Here is a 22,947-nt window from a genome sequence, read left to right on the forward strand (position 1 = left end):
GTCTCACTCTATCACCCAAGCTGGAGTGCAGTGGCATAATCACAGCTTACTACAGCCTCCACCTCCCCAGGCTCAGGTGATCCTCCCACCTCAGCCTCCTGAGTATGAGGACTACAGGCGTGCCCCATCACACCTGGTTAATTTTTGTATTTTTTGTAGAGATGGGGTTTCACCATGTTGCCCAGTCTAGTCTTGACCTGAGCTCAAGCAATAGACCTGCCTTGGCCTCCCAGAGTGCTGGGATTACATAACGTGAGCCACCATACCCAGCCAAGGCATGTATTTTATCCGACTTTTAATTATTTATTTATTTATTTTGAAACGGAGTCTCACTCTGTCACCCAGGCTGTGATATGGTGGTGTGATCATGGGTCACTGCAGCCTCGATCTCCTCGGCTCAGGCAGTCCTTCTGCCTCAGCCTCCCGAGTAACTGGGCCCACAGGTGCATGCCACCACGCCTGGCTAATTTTTAAAAAATTATTTGTAGAGATGGGGTCTCACTGTATTGCCCAGGCTTGTCTTCAACTCCTGGGCTCAAGCGATCCTCCCACCTTGGCCTCCCAAAATGTTGGGATTACAAGTGTGAGCCACTGTGCCTGGCTGTTATCTGACTTTTTAATGAAGAGAATGTAAAATGAGAGTTTATATTAATTTTATAACCAGAATTAGGGAAAAGTGTCAGCCTAAATATATTGTAGGCAGTTTGTTAAGAATTTTATATTCTGCTTTTTCTTTTTTTTTGAGACAGAGTCTCTGTTGCCCAGGGTGGATTGCAGTGGTGCAATCTTGGCTCACCGCAACCTCCACCTCTTGGGTTCAAATGATTCTCCTCCCTCAGCCTCCTGAGTAGCTGGGACTACTGGTGTGTGCCACCACACCTGGCTAATTTTTGTATTTTTAGTAGAGATAGGGTTTCGCCATGTTGGCCAGGCTGGTCTCGAACTCCTGACCTCAGGTGATCCACCCACCTCGGCCTCCCAAAGTGCTGGGATTACAGGTGTGAGCCACCGTGCCCAGCCCTCTGCTTTTTCATTGGATTTTTCTCTACTCCAAAGTGGTCAAGGTGTTATGCTTAGCATTTTAAACATCTGACATTATCTAAGAGGAAAACAAAGGAAAGCTGTACATGAGGGTATTTCTAAGATCTTGCTTAGGGAGTAGTCAGATTTTAGTACTAGGTCATATAATGGCTATTTAACATAATACATGTTCAGCAAACACAAAATTTAAATGGACTCCTACAAAAATTTTGAATGTGACAAGTATTGATTATAAAATTCAAATTTGGGCTGGGTTCAGTGGCTCACGCTTGTAATCCCAGCACTTTGGGAGGCTGAAGTTGGCAGATCACCTGAGGTCAGGAGTTTGAGACCAGCCTGGCCAACATGGTGAAACCCTGTCCACTAAAAATAGAAAAAAAAATTAACCAGCCGTGGTGGCACGTGCCTGTAATCCCAGCTATTTGGGAGTCTGAGACAGGAGAACTGCTTGAACCTGGGAGGCGGAGGTTGCAGTGAGCCGAGATTGCACCATTGCACTCCAGCCTGGGCAACAAGAGTGAAACTCCATCTCAGGAAAAAAAAAAACAAAAAACAAAAAACAAATTTGGCTGGGCGCTGTGGCTCACGCCTCTAGTCCCAGCACTTTGGGAGGCCAAGGCGGGCGGATCACCTGAGGTCAGGAGTTTGAGAACAGCATGGCCAACATGGTGCAACCCCGTCTCTGCTAAAAATATAAACAATTCCATCTTGGCTAACACGGTGAAACCCCGTCTCTTAAAAAAAAAAAAAATACAAAAAATTACCCGGGCGTGGTGGCGGGCGCCTGTAGTCCCAGCTACTGGGGAGGCTGAGGCAGGAGAATGGTGTGAATCCAGGGGGTGGAGCTGGCAGTGAGCTGAGATCACGCCACTGCACTCTAGCCTTGGCGACAGAGTGAGACTCCGTCTCAAAAATAAATAAAATAAAAATATAAACAATTAGCCAGGTATGGTGGCAGGCACCTGTAATCCCAGCTACTCAGGAGGCTGAGGCAGGAGAATCACTTGAACCCGGGAGGCGGAGGTTGCAGTGAGTCAAGATCGTGCCACTGTACTCCAGCCTAGGCAACAAGAGCGAAACTCTGTCTCAAAAGAAAAAAAAAAATTATCTTCTTGCCTTTCTTCTCTTTTCATGTGAACCTGGACTAAAGACCGTTAATAACCACCTCTAAAACTGGGGACAGTATCTCCTCCTCCTCTGACATTCGGAAATCTGTAAGAAATCTGTAAAGTCATTGCTTACTGTCTTCACTGAAAAGCAGTATAAACATGAAGTAGGCAAGGGGCAGGGATGTGCAGCATCGTGCAGTGCATAGGACAGTACTACAGATAAAAAAATCATCCTGCCCCAAATGACAAGAGCTCCTGTTGGGAAATACTGCAAGTCTGAAACATGCAACTAGCCTTGCATTCTTCCACCAGCAAGCTTCAGCGTTAGTGTGCTGCATGTAGGAGTTTTCATTCTGCCTGCCTTTCAAGGACCTGGCTTGCCTTTTCAGCCTGACTCACTGCTGCATCCTTAGGTAGCCAGACTTCAGTCACATGAACCTCCTTGTTATGTCTTAAACTTCCCTATTTGCCCTTCCCTTTTTTTCTTTTTTTAATTAGTTTTTGAAATTTTTAATGGTATTTTGCCATGTTGTCCAGACTGGTCTTGAACCCCTGAGCTCAAGCAGTGTGCCCGCCAGATATGGTTTGGCTCTGTGTCCCCACCCAAATCTCATCTCCTCCAGTGGTAATCCCCATGTGTCAAGGGAGTGACCTAGTGGGAGGAGACTGGATCATGGGGGCGGTTTCCTCCATGCTGTTCTTGTTATAGTGAAAGAATTTTCATGAGATCTGATGGTTTAAAAGTGGCGGTTTCGGCTGGCCGCAGTGGCTTACGCCTGTAATCCCAGCACTTTGGGAGGCTGAGGCGGGCGGATCACTTGAGGTCAGGAGTTCGAAACCAGCCTGGACAACATGGTGAAACCCCGTCTCTACTAAAAATACAAAAATTAGCTGGGCCTGGTGGCGGGTGCCTATAGTCCCAGCTACTTGGGAGGCTGAGGCAGGAGAGTTGCTTGAACCCCTGTGATGCAGGTTGCAGTGAGCTGAGATTGGGTTGCACCACAGCACTACAGCCTGGGCAACGGAGCGAGACTCCGTTTTAAAAAAAAAAAAAAGGTGGCAGTTTCCCCTGTGCTCTTTCTCCTGCTGCTTTGTAAGAAGTTGCTTGATTCTCCTTTGCCTTCTACCATAAATGTAAGTTTCCTGAGGCCTCTCCAGCCATGTGGAACTGCGAGTCAGTTAAACCTCTTTCCTTTATAAATTACCCAGTCTTGGATAGTTCTTTATAGCAGTGTGAAAATGGACTAATACACTACCTCAGTCTTGCTAAGTGCCTAGATTACAGGCGTTGAGCTACCGCACCCGGCCTGCCCTTCTTAATGGACTGAAAGTGTCCTGTTCTCTAAAAGTCATCTCAAAGATAAAATCAAAAGCCACATTTTTTACCAACTTCTCTCAGATTCCTCGCCGTAGATATTAAGCTCTTTTCTTCCTCTCTGCTTCCCTAATATACTGTTCATACCTTCCTCCATTATTTATTACCATCTGTCTTTTGCCATTATTATCTGTGTGAGAGAGGCTGCATGCTAAAAGGGAAAGACCTTTGGATGTGGGAAGCAAGTTTCTTGGCTTGTCTGACCCACAGTTTCTTTGTCTGAAAAATGGATATGACAAATTCTGTTTGTGCCATAGATTGCTGAGAAATGCATTTAAGAAAACACTTGTAAAAATATGTTTTAAGGTCGAGGCAGGAGAATGACTTGAGCCCAGGTGTTTGAGACCAATTTGGGCAACATCTCTATTTAAAATTAAAATATATGTATATATTTTAAGCTGTAAAAAAAGTAGGATGATGATGAGTCTCCCCCACAAGATTGTTGTCTACTTGAAGATAGACAGGCTCCATGTCTTAGACATTCTTGTACCGTTTCTTTTTTTTTGTTTTTTGTTTTTTTTTTGAGATGGGGTCTCACTCTGTCACCCAAGCACCCAGGCTGGAGTGCAGTGGCACGGTCTCGGCTCACTGCAGCCTCTGCCTCCCAGATTTAAGCTATTCTCTTGCCTCAGCCTCCCAAGTAGCTGGGATTACAGGTGCCTGCCACCACGCGCAGCTAATTTTTGTAGTTTTAGTAGAGACGGGGTTTCGCCCTATTGCCCAGTCTGGTCTCAAACTCCTGGGCTCAAGAAATCTGCCCATCTCAGCCTCCCAAAGTGCTGGGATTGCAGGTGTGAGCCACGGCACCCAGCCTTCTTGTAGTGTTTCACAACACCCTGTTCATAGTTGATATCTAATAAATTTGGTATCAATATATTTTGATACCTAATAATTTTTGTGGACTTAAGTGCAACAAAGGTATGCACAGTACAGTATCTTTCCTATGGAAAAGTCTGGGACAAAAAAGTCAGGTGAAGTAAAAAGGCCAATTCTAGGGCCAGGTGCAGAGGCTCACCCCTGTAATCCCAACACTTTGGGAGGCCAAGGCAGGTGGATCACTTCAGGCCAGGAGTTGGAGACCAGCCTGGCCAACATCGTGAAACCCTATCTCCACTAAACATACAAAAATTAGCTGGGCGTGGTGGGCGCACGCCTGTAATCCAGCTACTCGGGAGGCTGAGGCAGGAGAATCGCTTGAACCTGGGAGGCGGAGGTTGCAGTGAGCCAAGATTACGCCACTGCACTCCAGCCTGGGCGACAGAACAACACTGTCTCAGAAAAAAAAAAAAAAAAAAAAAAAAAAAAAAAAAAGGCCAATTCTAGCTTTTTGGTGAATGTGTGCATAGCTAATCATGCAAGCTTTAATTAATGTAGAATGTCCTTTTCAGATTGATGTAGGGGTCTCCTGAGTCCCCAACATCATGCATTGAAAAATGTTTCAGTGTTGTAGGCGTCACATATAGTCAGGTAGTTCCATACACAATGCTCATCATGCTCCTGCAGGAGCCAGCAGACCCAGACTAGATAACCGCCCTTGCTTCTTCATAGTTACGTAATTAGAGACCTTATCAAATATGTTCTGGCTTGTAGGTGTGAGACACATGACAGCATAGTCTCTTTAAGCATGGGATAAATGCCTCAGGATCTTTCCCTGGAGACATGTGAAGAAACAAAAGAGAATTTGACGTCTGAAAATGCAAAAGCATATCATTCATTTAGTGAGCATTTATTGAATGCTCCATACACCATGGAAAAGATGAAACTGCTGGAAGATCTTGCACTTGAGATGATTATAGAATAGTGGAGAAGTATTCAGAACTGTGAAGAATTGTTTGCTTGCTCTGTGTGTAATTAAATTGTGACTATTTGACTTGTATTTTAATAGGGATGATTAGTATGTGTTGTAAACTAAGCCCATTTCAGAAAACTTGAAGAGATTTACCAGTTGGAATAGACATTCTCAGTATTATTTGTTAGCCCGGTATTCATACTGTACTGTGAGCTGTAACTGTATAGCACATTCCAGTGGTCTAGATGTTCTGAAAGGAAAATTTTCTATTTGGGTGGAGAACTTGTGAAAAGGGAAATTACTACTGGAGCACTGGGAGTTGCTCAAATTCTTTTTCCTAAAAGGTTCATTTGAACTTGTTGGGTCTTCCTCCCTGCCCCTGCCCCTCTCAGATCAATCTATAGGTGTCTTAAATAAAAAATAGGCAATAAGTAAAGTTCAGGAGGCTAGGGTGCTTAAAATAGTTGAGCGTGGCCGGGCGTGGTGGCTCACGCCTGTAATCCCAGCACTTTGGGAGGCCAAGGCAGGTGAATCACGAGGTCAAGAGATTGAGACCATCCTGGCCAACATGGTGAAACTCCGTCTCTACCAAAAATACAAATATTAGCTGGGCATGGTAGCGCTCGCCTGTAGTCCCAACTACTCAGGAGGCTGAGGCAGGAAAATTGCTTGAACCCAGGAGGCGGAGGTTGCAGTGAGCCGAGATCGTGCCACTGCACTCCAGCCTGGGTGACAGAGTGAGACTCCATCTCAAAATAATAATAATAATAATAATTAAGTGTATTATTGATAGTTATTTTCTCATTCCATTATATCTGAGTTCTAAATATAGCTGCCTAAATTGACTCCCTTCCTCTCCCAACTTTGTTGATAATTGACTGCTGGTCACTGAAAATACAGTAGTGTGTGAAACTTGCCATTTTAGTGCCATTAGCTTTGCATACTTTGGGCTGTGCCTTCCTCTTCCAGAAACCTTTGTTTGCTCAAGAGAAGCAGGAAAATGCCAATTGCCCTATTTTAGTATGGGATTAAAATACATGTGGTAAGGACCTCAGGGCCCCGCTGTTGGCTGGGTTTTCAGTCCAAATAGAGAAGAAAAATGTGGGCTGGGCGCGGTGGCTCGTGCCTGTAATCCCAGCACTTTGGGAGGCCAAGGTGGGCAGATCACGAGGTCAGGAGATCGAGACCAGCCTGGCCAACATGGTGAAACCCCATCTCTACTAAAAATACAAAAAATTAGCCAGGCATGGTGGCACATGCCTGTAATCCCAGCTACTCGGGAGGCCGAGGAGGAGAATCGCTTGAACCTAGGAGGCAGAGGTTGCAGTGAGCCAAGATTGTGCCATTTCACTCCAGCCTGGGTGACAGAGCAAGACTCTGTCTCGAGGAAAAAAAATTAAAAAGGAAAAATGTTTGTTACCTTTTTGAAAAATACAGGCACTGTGTTCTTTTGCTACACTAAGGAAGCAGCTGCCAAGAAGTTATCTGTGAGGAACTGGGAGACGTAACAAACCCTTGACTCTTTTAGTTATGAAATCATGGATTTGTTTTATTAAGCAATGTTATAATGGACACTAGTTAAGGTTTCAGAAGTCATAGGACATTGGCCGGGCGCGGTGGCTCACTCCTATAATCTCAGCACTTTGGGAGGCCGAGGCGAGCGGATCACCTGAGGTCAGGAATTCGAGACCAGCCTGGCCAACATAGTGGAACCCCGTATCTACTAAAAATACAAAAACTAGCTGGGCGTGGTGGTGGGCGCCTGTAATCCCAGCTACTTGGGAGGCTGAGGCAGGAGAATCACTTGAACCTAGGAGGCGGAGGTTGCAGTGAGCCAAGATCGTGCCACTGCACTCCAGCCTGGGTGACAGAGTGAGACACCATCTCAGAAAATAAATAAATAAAGAACTCATAGGACATTGCTAATTTCTTTTTCTGGAGGTCTGGAATATCAAGAGGAGAAGAATGTTCTTTTACTGACCCAACCTGGTACCAGTTGGCTCATTTCAAAATTGCCCCATTTTTTAGGATTACTAGGTCAAGATATGTCTAAGAGGACCAGGATATCTGGAGTTGAGCTCCTTTCGTGGAGATTAAAATGTGGCTCCAGTAATTGTCCTTTTGTTTGTCTAATGTCTTCTAACTTGATCCTTTGTTATTTGTAGTTCTTTATTTTTTTCGTTTTTGTTTTTTGAGACAGAGTCTTGCTCTATCACCCAGGCTGGGGTGCAGTGGCGCAATCTCAGCTCACTGCACCCTCCACCTCCCAGGTTTGAGCGATTCTACTGCCTCAGCCTCCCCAGTAGCTGGGAATTACAGGTGCATGCCACCATGCCAGACCAATTTTTGTATTTTTAGTAGAGAGGCGTTTCACCATGTTTGCCAGGCTGGACTCGAACTCCTGACCTCAAGTGATCCACCCGCCTCAGCCTCCCAAAGTGCTGGGATTACAGGCATGAGCCACTGTGCCCAGCCTGTTATTTGTAGTTCTTAACAGATCTGACATGTGAGCCATGGATTCATTGGACTTGACTTTTTTTTTTTTTTTTTTTTTTGAGATGGAGTCTCACTCTGTCGCCCAGGCTGGAGTGCAGTGGCGGGATCTTGGCTCACTGCAAGCTCCGCCTCCTGGGTTCATGCCATTCTCCTGCCTCAGCCTCCTGAGTAACTGGAACTACAGGCGCCTGCCACCACGCCCGGCTAATTTTTTTTTTTTTGTATGTTTAGTAGAGATGGGGTTTCCACTGTGTTAGCCAGGATGGTCTCGATCTGCTGACTTCATGATCTGCCTGCCTCGGCCTCCCAAAGTGCTGGGATTACTGGCGTGAGCCACCACGCCCAGCCTGGACTTGACTTCTTAGTAGAGTTCTGGGGATACCATAAATATTTTGTAGGTGTGAGCCTATTGATGGCTAGATGGTATTTTATTTCTTCAGATCTGTTTTCTCTAATTTCTTTGGTAATTTTAAAAGCCTGCAGCTCCATTATTCCACAGTGTCAGAGGTCAGATAATTTGGATTTAACCCTTCCACTGACTGAGATTATGGGGTTTAAGGCACTAAACACACTGCTTTCATTACCTCTTAACTTGCTCAGTTTTCTGACTTGGCCTTCTTACTGTAGAGAGTCCCAGGGGTCTAACAGGAGGGCTGAATTAAGGGAAAATAAAAGAAGGTGGGGGGCTGGGTGCATTGGCTCTCACCTGTAATCCCAACACTTCGGGAGGCTGAGGCGGGTGGATCACCTGAGGTCAGGAATTCGAGACCAGCTTGGCCAACATGGTGAAACCCTATCTTCGCTAAAATACAAAAATTAACTGGGTGTGGTGGTGTGTGCTTGTAATCCCAGTTACACCTACTCGGGAGACTGAGGCAGAAGAATTGCTTGAAGCTGGCAGGTGGAGGTTGCAGTGAGCCAAGATTGTGGCACTGGACTCCAGCCTCGGCCACATGGCAAGACTCTGTCTCAAAAAAAACAAAAAGCAGGGGGTGCGGGGGAGGGGGGAGTTTATTCCCAGAGCTAGTATAGTGTGTATCACAGAGGTGATTATAGTAATGGCATTGGATGAGTCAACAGTAGTAGCATTTCCCTTTTTCTGAACTTGAGTAACTAGTGCCAGAGTTCAGAAGAGACCTTAAAAATATTGGTGTGCTAAACTGAATTAGACCTACAAATATGCTAGATGATCATTAAAGCCATGCACAGGGCAATGAATCTGTGAATTTCTTGTTGGTTTTTTTTTTTGAGATGGAGTCTTTCTCTGTCGTCCAGGCTGGAGTGCAGTGATGCAATCTTGGCTCACTGCAACCTTCGCCTCCCGGGTTCAAGCGATTCTCCTGCCTCAGCCTCCTGAGTAGCTGGGATTACAGGCACGCGCCACCACGCCTGGCTAATTTTTTTTATTTTTAGTAGAGACAGGGTTTTGCCATGTTGGCCAGGCTGGTCTCGAACTCCTGACCTCGTGATCCGCCTGCCTCAGCCTCCCAAAGTGTTGGGATTACAGGCATGAGCCACTGCACCTGGCCTGAATCTGTGAATTTCTTTTTCCTTTCCCCTTCCTTTTATATAACACTGAACCGGTAGTTTCACATGAACATTGAGAGGTCTTTTTAATTTAATTTAATTTTATTTTATTTTATTTTTACCTCCTGCGTGCATGAAATGGATGGCAAGGAAAGCTTTGCTTGGGCCTCTTCCTGAAATCCAAGATGGCAAATGCAAGACTGTAAGGAATGTGATCGTCATTTCCAAAGGATAGAGACCGCAAGGGGCAGAACTTAGCACTCATGCATCTTTTCTAGACTCTGGCTTTGGTCTTTGTAGTTTTTGGGTAACAGTCCTTCTCACAGTCATTGCCTCTTTTTCTTAGGAATGCCTGGTGATGTGTATACAATCATCTAATCAAAGAAGGCTTTTTTTAGAGATCCTGGTGTTTTTTAAATGTTACCGTTCTGTTTTCTAGTCGGCTCCAACCAGCATGCCTTGGTAGCTCTTGGATACATATTGGGACTTAATGATTTCCATGCTTTTTCAATCTGTTGCTTTGGGACTAGTCCAAGACCATACTACTATTGAGTTTCCCCCACTGGCCTTTGGAATTAATAAAAACTGTATTTCTTCAATCACATTGGACTTTATATGTGGTTACTTCATAGTATTGATTAAAATCATTTCATTGTGTGTCATATAAAGATTCATTTATTGGCCGGGCATGGTGGCTCATGCCTGTAATACCAGCACTTTGAGAGGCCGAGGCGGGTGGATCACCTGAGGTCAGGAGTTCGACATTAGCCTGGCCAACATGGTGAAACTCCATCTCTACTAAAAATACAAAAAAATTAGCTGGGTGTGGTGGTGCACACCTGTAATTCCAGCTACTTGGGAGGCTGAGGCAGGAGAATCGCTTGCACCTGGGAGGCAGATGTTGCAGTGAGCCGAGATCTTGCCACTGCACTCCAGCCTGGCTGACAGAGGGAGACTCCATCTCAAAAAAAGAAAGAAAGAAAAAAAAAAAGATTCATTTATTGATTTGTGCTTCAGGTTTAATTTGAAAACAAAAACAGTAGGAGGATTGGAGGAAAGGAATGGGAGGACAGAGTACATGTGTTGGCATATCTTTGCTTAGCTCTAGAGGATAATGATGCAGATTTAGATTAATTATGTAGCTGTGCTGAAATTTCCCTCATTTGAGCACCTTTAATGTGAATTATTATGTGTTCTTGCTGGACTTACACTGTTACATCATTGTCAACTTGCTTAGTGTGCTCAGAAATAAAATTTTCATAGCTTTCCTCTGGACCTTGTTTTAAAGGGTAATAAATTGATCCACTTGGAGACAAGAGGCTGGTAATAGAAATTTGGTACTTGGTAACAAAATTGCTGAATGTGTGAAATAAGCTTTGAAAAATATATGTTATGGTTAAAATGTTGGAAGGGCCTCAGAATTTTCACAGCAGTTATTTGTGTATTTTCTTTCTAGGTGCATGCTATTACGATGCTAATCAATCTATGTATGTGTTTGGAGGCTGTACCCAGAGCAGCTGCAATGCTGCTTTCAATGACCTCTGGAGACTTGACCTAAACAGCAAAGAGTGGATCCGACCTTTGGCTTCAGGTAAGAGATGAAATGCTGATCTTTGCCTCCTTACCAGGTGACTCCCTTGGCATGGAAACTCTACCTGATCTTTTTTGGTGTTGGTCTCAAGGATAGGTTACTGGGACTCAGGTCCTTAAGTTTAATGTGCCATGTAAATGATAATAGTAATATGCTTGTGTAAGTCTTTGTTTTTTGTTAAATTATACTTTATCATTAGTAATGGTGCCCTGCCAAAATTGCTGTACTGCTGTGTGAATTCATTTGCATGGTTTTCTCAAGTATACTCATACAGGTGTGATACATCATTTGGTAGGAGGTTGAAGTAAGAACAGAAACACAGAGTCGTGAGAACTGTAGTTGACTGACAGAAGCTATTGTCCTAGGGCTAAGGTCTCTGAATATCTGAGTTGTTGTTGCCAGCTCAGATATTTGGGGAGTGTATGGGACATGCCTCTGCTAGTTACTCTTAACAACCCAGGGGTGTGGGAAGATTCCACAGTAGGTACATTCCTGCCCAGTCCCACTATGCCAGAAATCTGGCAGAAAGAAACTAGATTATTTCCTTATTTTTGACCTAACCTCTCCTGGGGGAAAAAATAAAAACAATGGTTTTTGCACTCATGAGGCAGGGCAATTTGAGGAGGCATAGATTGGAGGGGTTGGTGTGAGGGAGAAATAGTGTCCACTGAGTATAAAGTATTCTGCTAGGTTTGTTGGCAAGCTTTTCCCAAAACACTCATTTGGCTTTTTAGTATTAGGACTCAGTCTTAGGACTAAGGACATTTGGGTTTCCATTGGGCAAGTTCCTTATTTATTTAGGCCTTGCCTTACTACTTTGATTACCAGATAGGAGGCATCATTGTATATTAGAAAGGGCACTGGACTAAGAGTGAGGGGACATGAGTTTCATTTCCTGGCATAGTCACCAATTCTCCATGTAACTATAAATAAGTTACTGCACTTCTCTGGGAGAAATATGGAGTAGTACTAAATGACTATTTTTAAATGGGCTAAAAAGGCTAGTTTATGTTTCCCTTTCTATAACCGCTACTGTGAATGTCTAGGCCAGGGGCTTAAACCTATTTATGAGAAGAAGCTGCATTTTGCTTCCCTAAAACTTAAGTTCCTGTTCTTTCTGCCTACATTAGGCAAATATAGGAGGAGCCTACTGAGTGGATACCATGGGTGGAGCTGGGCTTTGTGTAGATGAAGTTCTTTATTAAAATTATTGGCATTTGGAGGGTAGGAGGGTGGTGGTCCAGTCTGCAGATGGCCACTCCAGGAGGAGGAGCTATTACATCCCCTTCTCTTCCACTTCCTGTCACAACCAATAAAGGCCGTTTGTGCCATTCATAAAAAACAAAAACAAAAACAAACCTACAGGCCAGGCCCACTGGCTCACGCCTGTAATCCCAGCACTTTGGGAGGCCAAGGCGGGCAGATCACCTGAGGTCAGGAGTTCGAGACCAGCCTGGCCAACATGATGAAACCCTGTCTCTCCTAAAAATACAAAAATTAGCTGGGCATGGTGATGGGTACCTGTAATCCCACCTACTTGGGAGGCTGAGGCCGGAGAATCTCATGAACCCAGGAGGTGGAGGTTGCACTCCATCCTGGGCAACAGAGCAAGTCTCCATCTTAAAAAAAAAAAACCCCACAAAAACTATTAGAATAATAAAGAAATGGTAATCGTATAAAAAGTTTGATAGCTAGAACTATTTCAGGGCCCTGAGAATTTTGTACTTTGGAGAGTAACCTTTTCTAGCCCTTTATACCATATTGCACTTAGTGCAAATTGATTAATATTTGGAGTTACAGCTTCTGTTTTGTTTTGTATTGTTTTTTTGAGACAAGATCTTGCTTTGTCACCCAGGCTGGAGTGCAGTGGCACAGTCACAGCTTACTGCAGTCTCAGCTGAGTTATGGATTCTAAAATGTAGAAGATCTTCTCAGCTTAAGCATCCTATTGCCACCGTGCTTGGGATTTTGTACAGGTCTTATTTCAGAGGAGCTTTGATAGTTTCAGTCACAAAATACTATTACTGTCTTTATTTTGTAACCAAGCTTTATGCCTTTGATAATTTAGCATGGGCGGTGCTCTTTCTTGTTAAAATGGAGCTCTGGTTTGGGGACCTTCATAGCCTCTGCCAACTACTGTGCTTATTTCTCCCTGTAATATGGAGTAAGACTTTTTTTTTAAAACCATCAAGTTTAAAGAGTGCTTTGTGGCTAGGCGAAGTGGCTCATGCCTATAACCCCAGCACTTTAGGAGGCCAAGGCAGAAGGATCCCTTGAGGCCAGGAGTTTGAGACTCACCTGGGCAACATGGTGAGACCCCCATCTCTACAAAAAATAAAAATAAAAAACCAGCCAGGCATGGTGGCATGCCTCCATAGTCCCAGATACTTGGGAGGGTGAGACGGGAGGATTGCTTGAGCCCACAGATATAAGCCCAGATGCCTAGGCGAGAGTGAGACTGTGTCTCAAAAAAAGAAAGAAAGAAAGAGAAAGAGAGGAAGGGAAGAAAAGAGGAAGGCAGGAAGGGAAGGAGGGAAGCCAAAGAAAAGGTTATGCTTTGAAATTCCTAAAGTAGAAATGTTGGAGAAATAACTGCTTCAATCATTTACATTCTCTATGGAATATGAATTTTTAAAAATAGAGCATTTGGAATATTCCATTTGACAAAACATACAAACTCCTAAATGTTTAAAGTAATTTTCTAACAAAATGTCTCAAAGAATCTAGTTACTCCCTCATCCTAATCTGCAATTAGAGGCTAGTTTTAGAAGGAGGAAAACCTGGGCTTTTTGAAATGTCTACTTATAAAAAACAATTGTTTAATAAAGAGTCCTGGCTGGGCACGGTGGCTCATAATCCCAGCACTTTAGGAGGCTGAGACAGGAGGATCTCTTGAGGCCAGGAATTTGAGACCAGCCTGGGTAACATAGTGAGACCCTGTCTCTACAAAACAATTAAAAATTAGCCGGGCATGATGGCATGTGCCTGTAGTCCTAGCTACTTGAGAGGTTGAGGTGGGAGGATTGCTTGAGCCCAGGAGTTCAAGGCTACAGTGAGTGATGATTGCTCCACTGCACTCTAGCCTGAGTGAAAGAGGGAGACCCTGTCTCAAAAAATAGGCTGGGCTTGGTGGCTCTCGCTTACAATCCTGGCATTTCGAGAGGCTGAGTTGAGAGGATCACTTGAGGCCAGGAGTTCCAGACGAGCCTGGCCAACATAGCGAAACCCCATCTCTACTAAAAAGACAAAAAATTAGCTGGGCATGGTGGCATGTGCCTGTAACCTCAGCTACTCAGGAGGTTGAAGCATGAGAATCACTTGAGCCCGGGAGGCAGAGGTTGCAGTGAGCCAAGATTGCGCCACAGCACCCCAGCCTGGGTGGCAGAGTGAGACTCTGTCTCAAAATAAAATAATAAATTAAAAAAAAAAAAGTCCTATGAGATTCTCATTTAGGCAGAAACCTCATGTAAGATGCCCTGAGACAATGTTTCTGTATGCTATCATGAGTCCTAATCAAAATCACTTCCTAACTGAAATGTCAATTAGTCCTTCTGAATAAAACATAGTTGTTTATAAGTCTTGGTGTACCTGACTCACTCATTTTAGTGCATTGAGGTAGGTAGATTGGAGGGTGACTGAGGGGAGGGCACTGTCAGTTGTGAGGTTGTCTTCTAACAGAGTATGTACAGGAAGGTAATAGTTGCTTTAACAGTGTTCAGACTTCAAAAGTGTAGCTGTTGGAGAAGTAAGAGCATCAAGCAAGGAGTGGAACACTTTTGGTTGGGAGTGGAGAGTCTTGATAGAGAATACTGCTGCATCAGATGTCTTTTTACATATGTATTTGGTTATGTGGTTATGAGATTAGAGCATTCTCCTATTGGTTGGTGTCTTAGTCAGCTCAGGGTGCCATACAAAATGCCATAGACTGGGTAGCTTAAACAACAGAAATGTATTTCTCACGGTTCTAGAGGCTGGAAATTCAAGATGAGAATCTGGCATCGTTGGCTTCTAGTGAGGATTCTCTTCCCAGCTCCTGGTTTGCAGACTGCCACCTTCTCAGTGTGTTTTCATGTAGCAGAGAGTGAGCTCTGGCGTCTCTTGTGCTTCTTTTTTTTTTTTTTTTTTTGGTCACTGTGTCACCCAGGTTGGAGTGCAGTGGTGCGATCTTGGCTCACTGCAACCTCTGCCTCCTGGGTTGGAGCAATTCTCCTGCCTCAGCCTCCCGAGTAGCTGGAATTAATAGGTGTGTGCCACCACGCCTGGCTAATTTTTGTATTTTTAGTAGAGACGGGGTTTCACCATGTTGGCCAGGCTGGTCTTGAACTCCTGACCTCAGGTGATCCACCCACCTCAGCCTCCCAGAGTGCTGAGATTACAGGCATGAGCCACCGCGCCCGGCCTCTTGTGCTTCTTATAAGGGGATTCATCTTATGAGGCCTACCCTCATGACCTCATCTAAACCTCATTGTCTTCCAAAGGCTTCATCTCCACCATAGCATCACCTTGGCGTTAGGGCTTCACCATATGAATTTGGTGGAGGACACAATTCCATCTATACCAGTTGGAATTAATGTGATTTCCCAGTGAAATCTTGTCTTTAGTTCCTTTCAAAATGATAGAAGTGCTCCATCTGGAGGAAGAGTGGTATTGGAGGTAGAGTGGTGACGAGTGTTGGGATGACAGATCTTACACTAAAAGAGACCCACAGCTAGTACTTCTCAGACATTTCCAACAAGGTAACACCTCCTCCCATTTACACCTGCTTTTGTGGCCCCTGCCCTCATGGAGCTTATATTGTAACGGGAAAGAAACAAGAAGCAAGTAAGCAAATTGTTATAAATTATGAAGGAAACAAACGGAATGAAGTATAGAATAAGGGGAGAGCTCCTTTTTTTGAGACAAGGTCTTAACTCTGTCATCCAGGCTGGAGTGCAATGGCACATTCACAGCTCACTGTAGCCTCGACCTCCTGCCTTAGCCTCCTGAGTAGCTGGGAATACAAATGTGCACCACCATGCCTGGCTAATTTTTGTATTGTTTTGTAGAGATGGGGTCTCACTATGTTGCCCATGCTGTTAGGGGAGACCTACTTTAAACAGGAGACTTTTTGTTTGTTTGTTTTTGTTGTTGTTTGTTTGTTTGTTTTTGGCTGAGACCTAAAGAATGAATAGTGGAGGGAAGTGAGAATGGCATGTGCCTGGTGCAGCAAAGAAAAGGACATGTTAGAGGAGCTTAAAGCAGACCTTTGTGGATGTAGCCTAAGGAGCAGGGGAGAGAGTGGCACAGGGGGAGTTGAGATAAAGACAGGAGCAAGCTTATTCACAGACTAACGTGGGGACTCAGAAACATTTGAGATTTTAATGAGAGGAATGTCATCATCTGGATTACTTTTTTTTTTTTTAAAGAGACAATCTTGCTCCCTTGCCAAAGCTGGAGTGCAGTGGCACAATCATAATTAATTGACTATAGCCTCAAACTCCTGGGTTCAAGTGATCCTCCCACCTCGGCCTCCTGCATAGCTGGAGCCACAGGATTGCACCACCACGTCGGGACATTTTCTTTTCTTTCTTTTTTTTTTTTGTAGAACTAGGGTGTCACTATGTTGCCTGGGCTAGTCTTCAACTCCTAGCCTCAAATGATCCTCCTGCCTTGGCCTCCCACAGTGCCGGATTACAGGCATGAGCCACTGCCCTTCCCTGCCTCAATTTACATTTTAGAGCACATTTTGCTTCTATTTAGGAAATGAAGGAAGGCAAGAAAGTAAACCAGACTAGATAGAAGGCCATCAATATTGACAAGACTCAGATGAGCATATATCAGTAAGAAACTGACAAAACTTTTTTTTTTTTTTTTTTTGAGACAGAGTCTCACTCTGTCACCCAGGCTGGAGTATGGTGGTGCAATCTCAGCTCACTACAGCCTCTGCCTCCCGGGTTCAAGCAATTCTTGTGTTTCAGCCTCCCAGGCAGCTGGGATTACAGCAGTGTGCCACCACACCAGGCTAATTTTTGTGTATTTAGTAGAGATGGGGTTTCACCATACTGCCCAGGCTGGTCTGGAACCCTTGACCTCAAGTGATCCGCCCACCTTGGCCTCCCAAAGTGCTGGGATTACAGGCGTGAGCCACTGTGTCCGGCCAAGACTTCTTAATGAATTAGATTTAGGAGCATGAGAAGGCCAGTCAAGGGTGACTTATGTTTCAGGTTTATACAGCTATGTTGATGGTGGGGCCATTTGCTGAAGTGGAAAATAAATATTTGGGAGAGGTTTAGTTTTTGGTTCCTATTAAACGTTTAAGTAGTAGTATCTAGTAATTCATTGTTATGAGAGTTTGACATTTGTTTATTATAATTATTATTATTTTTTTTTTTTTTGAGACGGAGTCTCGCTCTGTCACCAGGCTGGAGTGCAGTGGTGCGATCTGGGCTCATTGCAACCTCCACCTCCTGGGTTCAAGTGATTCTCCTGCCTCAGCCTCCCCGGTAGCTGGGGTTACAGGCATGTGCCACCATGCCCAGCTAATTTTTGTATTTTTGGTAGAGATAGGGTTTCACCATGTTGGCCAGAATGGTCTCGATCTCTTGACCTCGTGATCCGTCTGCCTCGGCCTCCTGGGATTACACGCGTGAGCCACTGCACCCGGCCTATTATTATTGTTTGTTTGAGACAGAGTTTCACTCTTGTTTCCCAGGCTGGAGTGCAATGGCATGATCTCGGCTCACTCCATCTCCTGGGTTCAAGTGATTCTCCTGCTTCAGCCTCCCAAGTAGCTGAGATTACAGGCGCCCACCACCACACCCAGCTAATTTTTTGTATTTTTAGTAGAGACAGGGTTTCATCACGTTGGCCAGGCTATTTTTAGTAGAGACAGGGTTTCATCATCTGAGGTTAATCCTGACCTCAGGTGATCCACCCGCCTTGGCTTCCCAAAGTGCTGGGATTACAGGCATGAGCCACTGTGCCTGGCCGAGAGTTTGACACTGAAAACAAAGGGCCTGACTTCCCTTAAATGACAGCACAGGCCAGGCACAGTGGCTCACACCTGTAATCCTGGCACTTCAGGAGGCTGAGTGGGAGGATGGCTTGAGGCCAGGATGGCTTGAGTTCAAGACCAGCCTAAGCAACATAGCAAGAGCCCATCTCTACAAAAATAATAAAAAATAAATGACTCTACAGTCCTTCTGTTCAGTTAAATTCTTCTCTCATCCTTCACTTGTTCATGTAACAAATATTCATGGATTGCCCCGCCGGTATTGTTCTATATGCCAGGGACACATGAGTCAATAACTGACAAACATCTCAGCCCTAATGAGACTACATTCAAATGAAGGAAGACAGATACTAAAAATGACAAATATATAACAGTATGTTAGAGGGTGGAAAGTGCTATTGAGAAACTACAGTATGGCTAGGAGGATTATAACTAGGAGAATCAGAGAGAAGGCGACATTAGAACAAGGACTTGATGGGTACAAGAAGTGAGCCATGTGGGTATCTGAGGAACGAATGTTCCAAACAGAGAATAATCAGAGCAAAGACCCAGAGTTGGGAGTGTGCTTGATATAGTCAAGGGATACTGAGGAATCCACTGTGACTGGAGCAGAGTGAACAAAGGAGAGGAGGTTGGACAGAAAATGAAAGGGATGTATCACATATGTGTGGCTTTCTGGCTGTTGTAAGGACATTGTCATATTCACTGAATAGAATGGCTAGTTGTGTAGGTTTCTGAGAAGAGGGCAAGTATGGAAGCAAGGAGACCAGTTAAAAGGTGGTAGCAATAATCTAGGCTGAAAATGATAGGCACTTGGAGTAAAGTATTCACAAAAGGTAAGAACTGGGTGGATTTGATAGAGCCAAAGGGATTTGCTCATATTTTGGATGTAGAGTAGGAAAGAGAAAGAGAGCAATCAAGATGACTCTTCAGGTTTTTAGCCTGGGCATTTGAAAGGGTGGAGCTTTCGTTAACTGAGATGGGGAAGACTGGGTGATCAAGGTTGGCAAGGGGCAGGAGAGATGAGAAATTCCACTTGAAATGTATTGAGTTTGAGATGCTTATTAGGACATCCAGGTGGAGATATATGTATATGGAGTTCAGGGGAGACACACAGGCTGGAGGTAGCCATGTGGGGCTCATTAGCCTATTAGTTAGTAATATAGTTTGGCCCTGTGTCCCCACCCAAATCTCACCTCAAATTGTAATCCTCATAATCCCCATGTGTCAAGGGCAGGACCAGGTGGAGGTAATTGGATCATGGGTGTGGTTCGCCCATGCTGTTCTCATGATAGTGAGTGAGTTATTGATGGTTATATAATCGTCTGGCATTTCCCCTGCTTGCACTCACTCCGTTCTGCTGCCCTGGGAAGAAGGTGCCTGTTTCTCCTTTGGCTTCTGCCATGATTGTAATTTTCCTGAGGCCTCCCAGCAATGCCGAACTGTGAGTCAATTAAACCTCTTTCCTTTATAAATTACTCAGTCTTGGGTATTTCTTCATAGCACTGTGAGAATAGACTAATCCAGATGGATTTAAAGCTATGAGACTGCATGAGATTACCAAGGGACTGAGTGAAGACAGAGGATGGTATAAAGGCCAGGCATGGTGGCTCATGCCTGTAAAATCAGCACTTTGGGAGGCTGAGGCAGAATTGCTTCAGCCTAGGGGTTTGAGACCAGCCTGGCCATCTCCTCTAAAAATTAAAAAAAAATTAGCTGGGCGTAGTGTGAACCTATAGTCCCAGCTGCTCGGAAGGCTGATGCAGGCGGGCAGGGGTGAGGGGAGAGGATCACCTGAGTCCAGGAGGTTGAGGCTGCAGTGACCCATGTTTGCACTACTGCACTGCAGTCTGGGTGACGAAGCAAGTCCTATCTCAAAAAGAACAACAAAAACAAAAAAGAGAATGGTGTAAGGATTGAGTCTGGGAGACTCCAGCATTTGGAAATCAGGGGACTCAAAAAGGAGCACCCAGTAAGGACGGAGAACATCGGAGAATGTGGCATCTGGGAAGCCAGCATATGAGGAAAGCGTTTCCAGGAAAGGAGGAAATAATCAGCTGCATCAAATGCAGCGAAGAGGTCAAGTCATGTAAAGACTGAGAATTACCCTTAAATTTAGTAAAGAGAGCTTGTGGGGTGAGTGATAAAGATGGAAGCCAGTTTGTAATACATTTTAGAAAATGGGAAGACAGGCTGGGCATGGTGTCTCATGCCTGTAATCCCAGCACTTTGGGAGGCCAAGGCGGGCAGATCAGGAGGTCAGAAGTTCGAGACCAACCTGACCAACATGGTGAAACCCCGTCTCTACTAAAAATACAAAAATTAGCTGGGCATGGTGGCGCCTGCCTATAATCCCAGCTACTCAGGAGGCTGAGGCAGGAGAATCACTTGAACCCAGGAGGCGGAGGTTGCAGTGAGCCGAGATTGCACCATTGCACTCCAGCCTGGGCAACAGAGCATGGGAAGACAGAAGTTAAAGGCATTAAGTATAAACAATACGTTGATTTTTTTTTTCTTTTGAGGAATTTTGCTAAAGGAGAGCAAGGAGCTGAGGTGCTAAGTGGAAGTAGATGTAGAATTGAGACGTTCGTTGTGGTTTTTTTTGTTTGTTTGTTTTTGAGATGAGTCTTGCAGTGTCGCGGGGCTGGAGTGCAGTGGTGCGATCTCGGCTCACTGCAGCCTCCGCCACCCAGGTTCAAGCAGTTCTCCAGCCTCAGCCTCCTGAGTAGCTGGGATTACAGGCACGTGCCACCACACCCGGCTAACTTTATTTTTGTTTTGTTTTGTTTTTTGTTGTGTTTTTTGAGACAGAGTTTCGCTCTTGTTGCCCAGGCTGGAGTTCAGTGGTGCAATCTCTGGCTCACTGCAACCTCTGCCTCCCGGGTTCAAGCGATTCTCCCGCCTCAGCCTCCCAAGTAGCTGGGATTACAGGCATGTACCACCACACCCAGCTAATTTTGTATTTTCTGGTAGAGACAGGGTTTCTCCATGTTGGTCAGGCTGGTCTTGAACTCCCGACCTCAGGTGATCCTCCTGCCTTGGCCTCCCAAAGTGCTGGAATTACAGGCATGAGTCACTGCGCCTGGCCTAATTTTTTTGTATTTTTAGTAGAGATGGGGTTTCACTATCTTGGCCAGGCTGGTCTTGAACTCCTGACCTTGCGATCCGCCCACCTTGGCCTCCCAAAGTGCTGGGATTATGGGCATGAGCTGCCGCACCCAGCTCGTTTTTTTAAGATGACAGATTTTATAGCATATATGTATGCTGATGGGAATGATCTTCCTGAGGGGAGAAGTTGATGTGGATAGAGAGGGAGAATTGTTAGAGCAATATCTTCAAGTAGTGAGAAACATTGAATCAAATGGAGACATTGGCCTGAGATAAGAACATTGTGTATCTGTATGAACAAAAGGGAATATGTGATTGCAGGTGCTGGTGAGTGGGTAGATGCGGTCGATCCTGGTGGAAGTTCTCTATTGATCGCTTTATGACTCAGGTAAAATAATTGAGGGTAGAACAGAAACCATTGGAAATCCTGGCCAGTAATTATGAATGTATAATTATGTACATTGTAGTCTTTGCCAAAAGGTTCTAGAAAGTTGAATGTTTCACCTTCTAGTATTGTCTGAAGGTAACACCTTAATTCTTAATCAGATTTGTATGACTTAGCCTTTGTTCAATTCCCAAAACAAATGAGCAGTTCTGGGGACAGGTGCTTTGAAAGACTAATGTTTAAACCACTGTTTCTGAAATAAATTACCCTTTATTCAAACTCAGACTGATTTTGGCATCTGTTTAATACAGAGTCAACGTAAGTCATACTGCCTTTTTCGGTTACTTTAAATCAAGATAGAAGTTTTCAAGTAGAAATTTTACATTTAAATTAAAACTGGAGTATTCTGATTTTCAAAACTACTTAGAGATTCACCCAAACCCATTTGCAAAAAGGGAACAAATTTCAGTTTTAAAACTTGCCACAGGCCAGGCACGGTGGCTCACACCTGTAATCCCAGCACTTTGGGAGGCCAAGGCAGGTGGATCACTAGGTCAGGAGTTCAAGACCAGCCTGGTCAAGATAGTGAAATCCCGTGTCTACTAAAAATACAAAAAGTAGCTGGGCATGGTGGCAGGTGCCTGTAATCCCAGCTACTCGGGAGGCTGAGGCAGGGAATTGCTTGAACCCGGGAGGTGGAGGTTGCAGTGAGCCAGGATTGTGCCACTGCACTCCAGCCTGGGCGACAGAGCGAGACTGTCTCAAAAAAAAAAAAAAAAAAAAAAAAAACTTGCCACAGTTAGAAGAGTCTATAAATGCCAGGTAAAGATTTAAAGCTCAGTCTGTCATTTTCACTAACTGGTACTGGAGCACAGTTGATTTTCCCACCACATTCTCCCCACAGAATTGTCTTTCCCAAGGATTTTCTTTTTCTTTGCAGTTTCCTCCCTTTCAGTCACACATGCAATTCCAGGTGATGGTTTGTGGGTCCAAGCCCTTTGTTTTAGAAAAATGCGCTCAAAGATAGAGATGTGTAACCTAGATGCCTGTTCTTGGCCTTGCTACTTCTCAGTTATTTGCCTCTGAATTTAATCATTTTTTGCATTCTCTGGGCCTCAATTTTCTTTCCTGTAAAAAGAAGAAGAGACAAAATTACTGTTCATAAAAATTGGATAACAGATCACCTTTATTCAGATCACCTGAGAAGCTTACCTAAACTATGGATTCCTTGGCCCCATAGCAGACTCACCTAATCTCAGGAGTTGGGGATAAGATGGTGGATCAGCATTTTTTTTTTTTTGAGATGGAGTCTCACTCTGTCACCCAGGCTGGCATGCAGTGGTGTGATCTCAGCTCACTGCATCCTCTGCCTCCTGGGTTCAAGCAGTTCTCCTGCCTCAGCTTCCTGAGTAGCTGGGATTACAGGCACCCACCACCACGCCTGGCTAATTTTTGTATTTTTAGTAGAGACGGGGTTTCACCATGTTGGCCAGGCTGGTCTTGAACTCCTGACCTCAGGTGATCTGCCCACCTTG

The 22,947-nt window shown here is 44.6% G+C and overlaps 1 protein-coding gene across 2 annotated transcripts in view; it reads left to right on the forward strand.

Moving 5' to 3' along the window:
- FBXO42 (F-box protein 42) overlaps positions 1 to 22,947 on the forward strand; it is a 108,392-nt gene that overhangs the window by 48,347 nt on the left and 37,098 nt on the right. For both annotated transcript variants that reach the window (XM_004024747.5, XM_055385611.1), the window contains one exon: positions 10,794 to 10,928. In XM_004024747.5, the coding sequence (XP_004024796.1) occupies positions 10,794 to 10,928 (135 nt within the window). The remainder of the gene's footprint in view (positions 1 to 10,793; positions 10,929 to 22,947) is intronic.

This window comes from Gorilla gorilla, chromosome 1 (genome assembly GCF_029281585.2).
Source record: "Gorilla gorilla gorilla isolate KB3781 chromosome 1, NHGRI_mGorGor1-v2.1_pri, whole genome shotgun sequence".
NCBI lineage: Eukaryota > Metazoa > Chordata > Mammalia > Primates > Hominidae > Gorilla > Gorilla gorilla.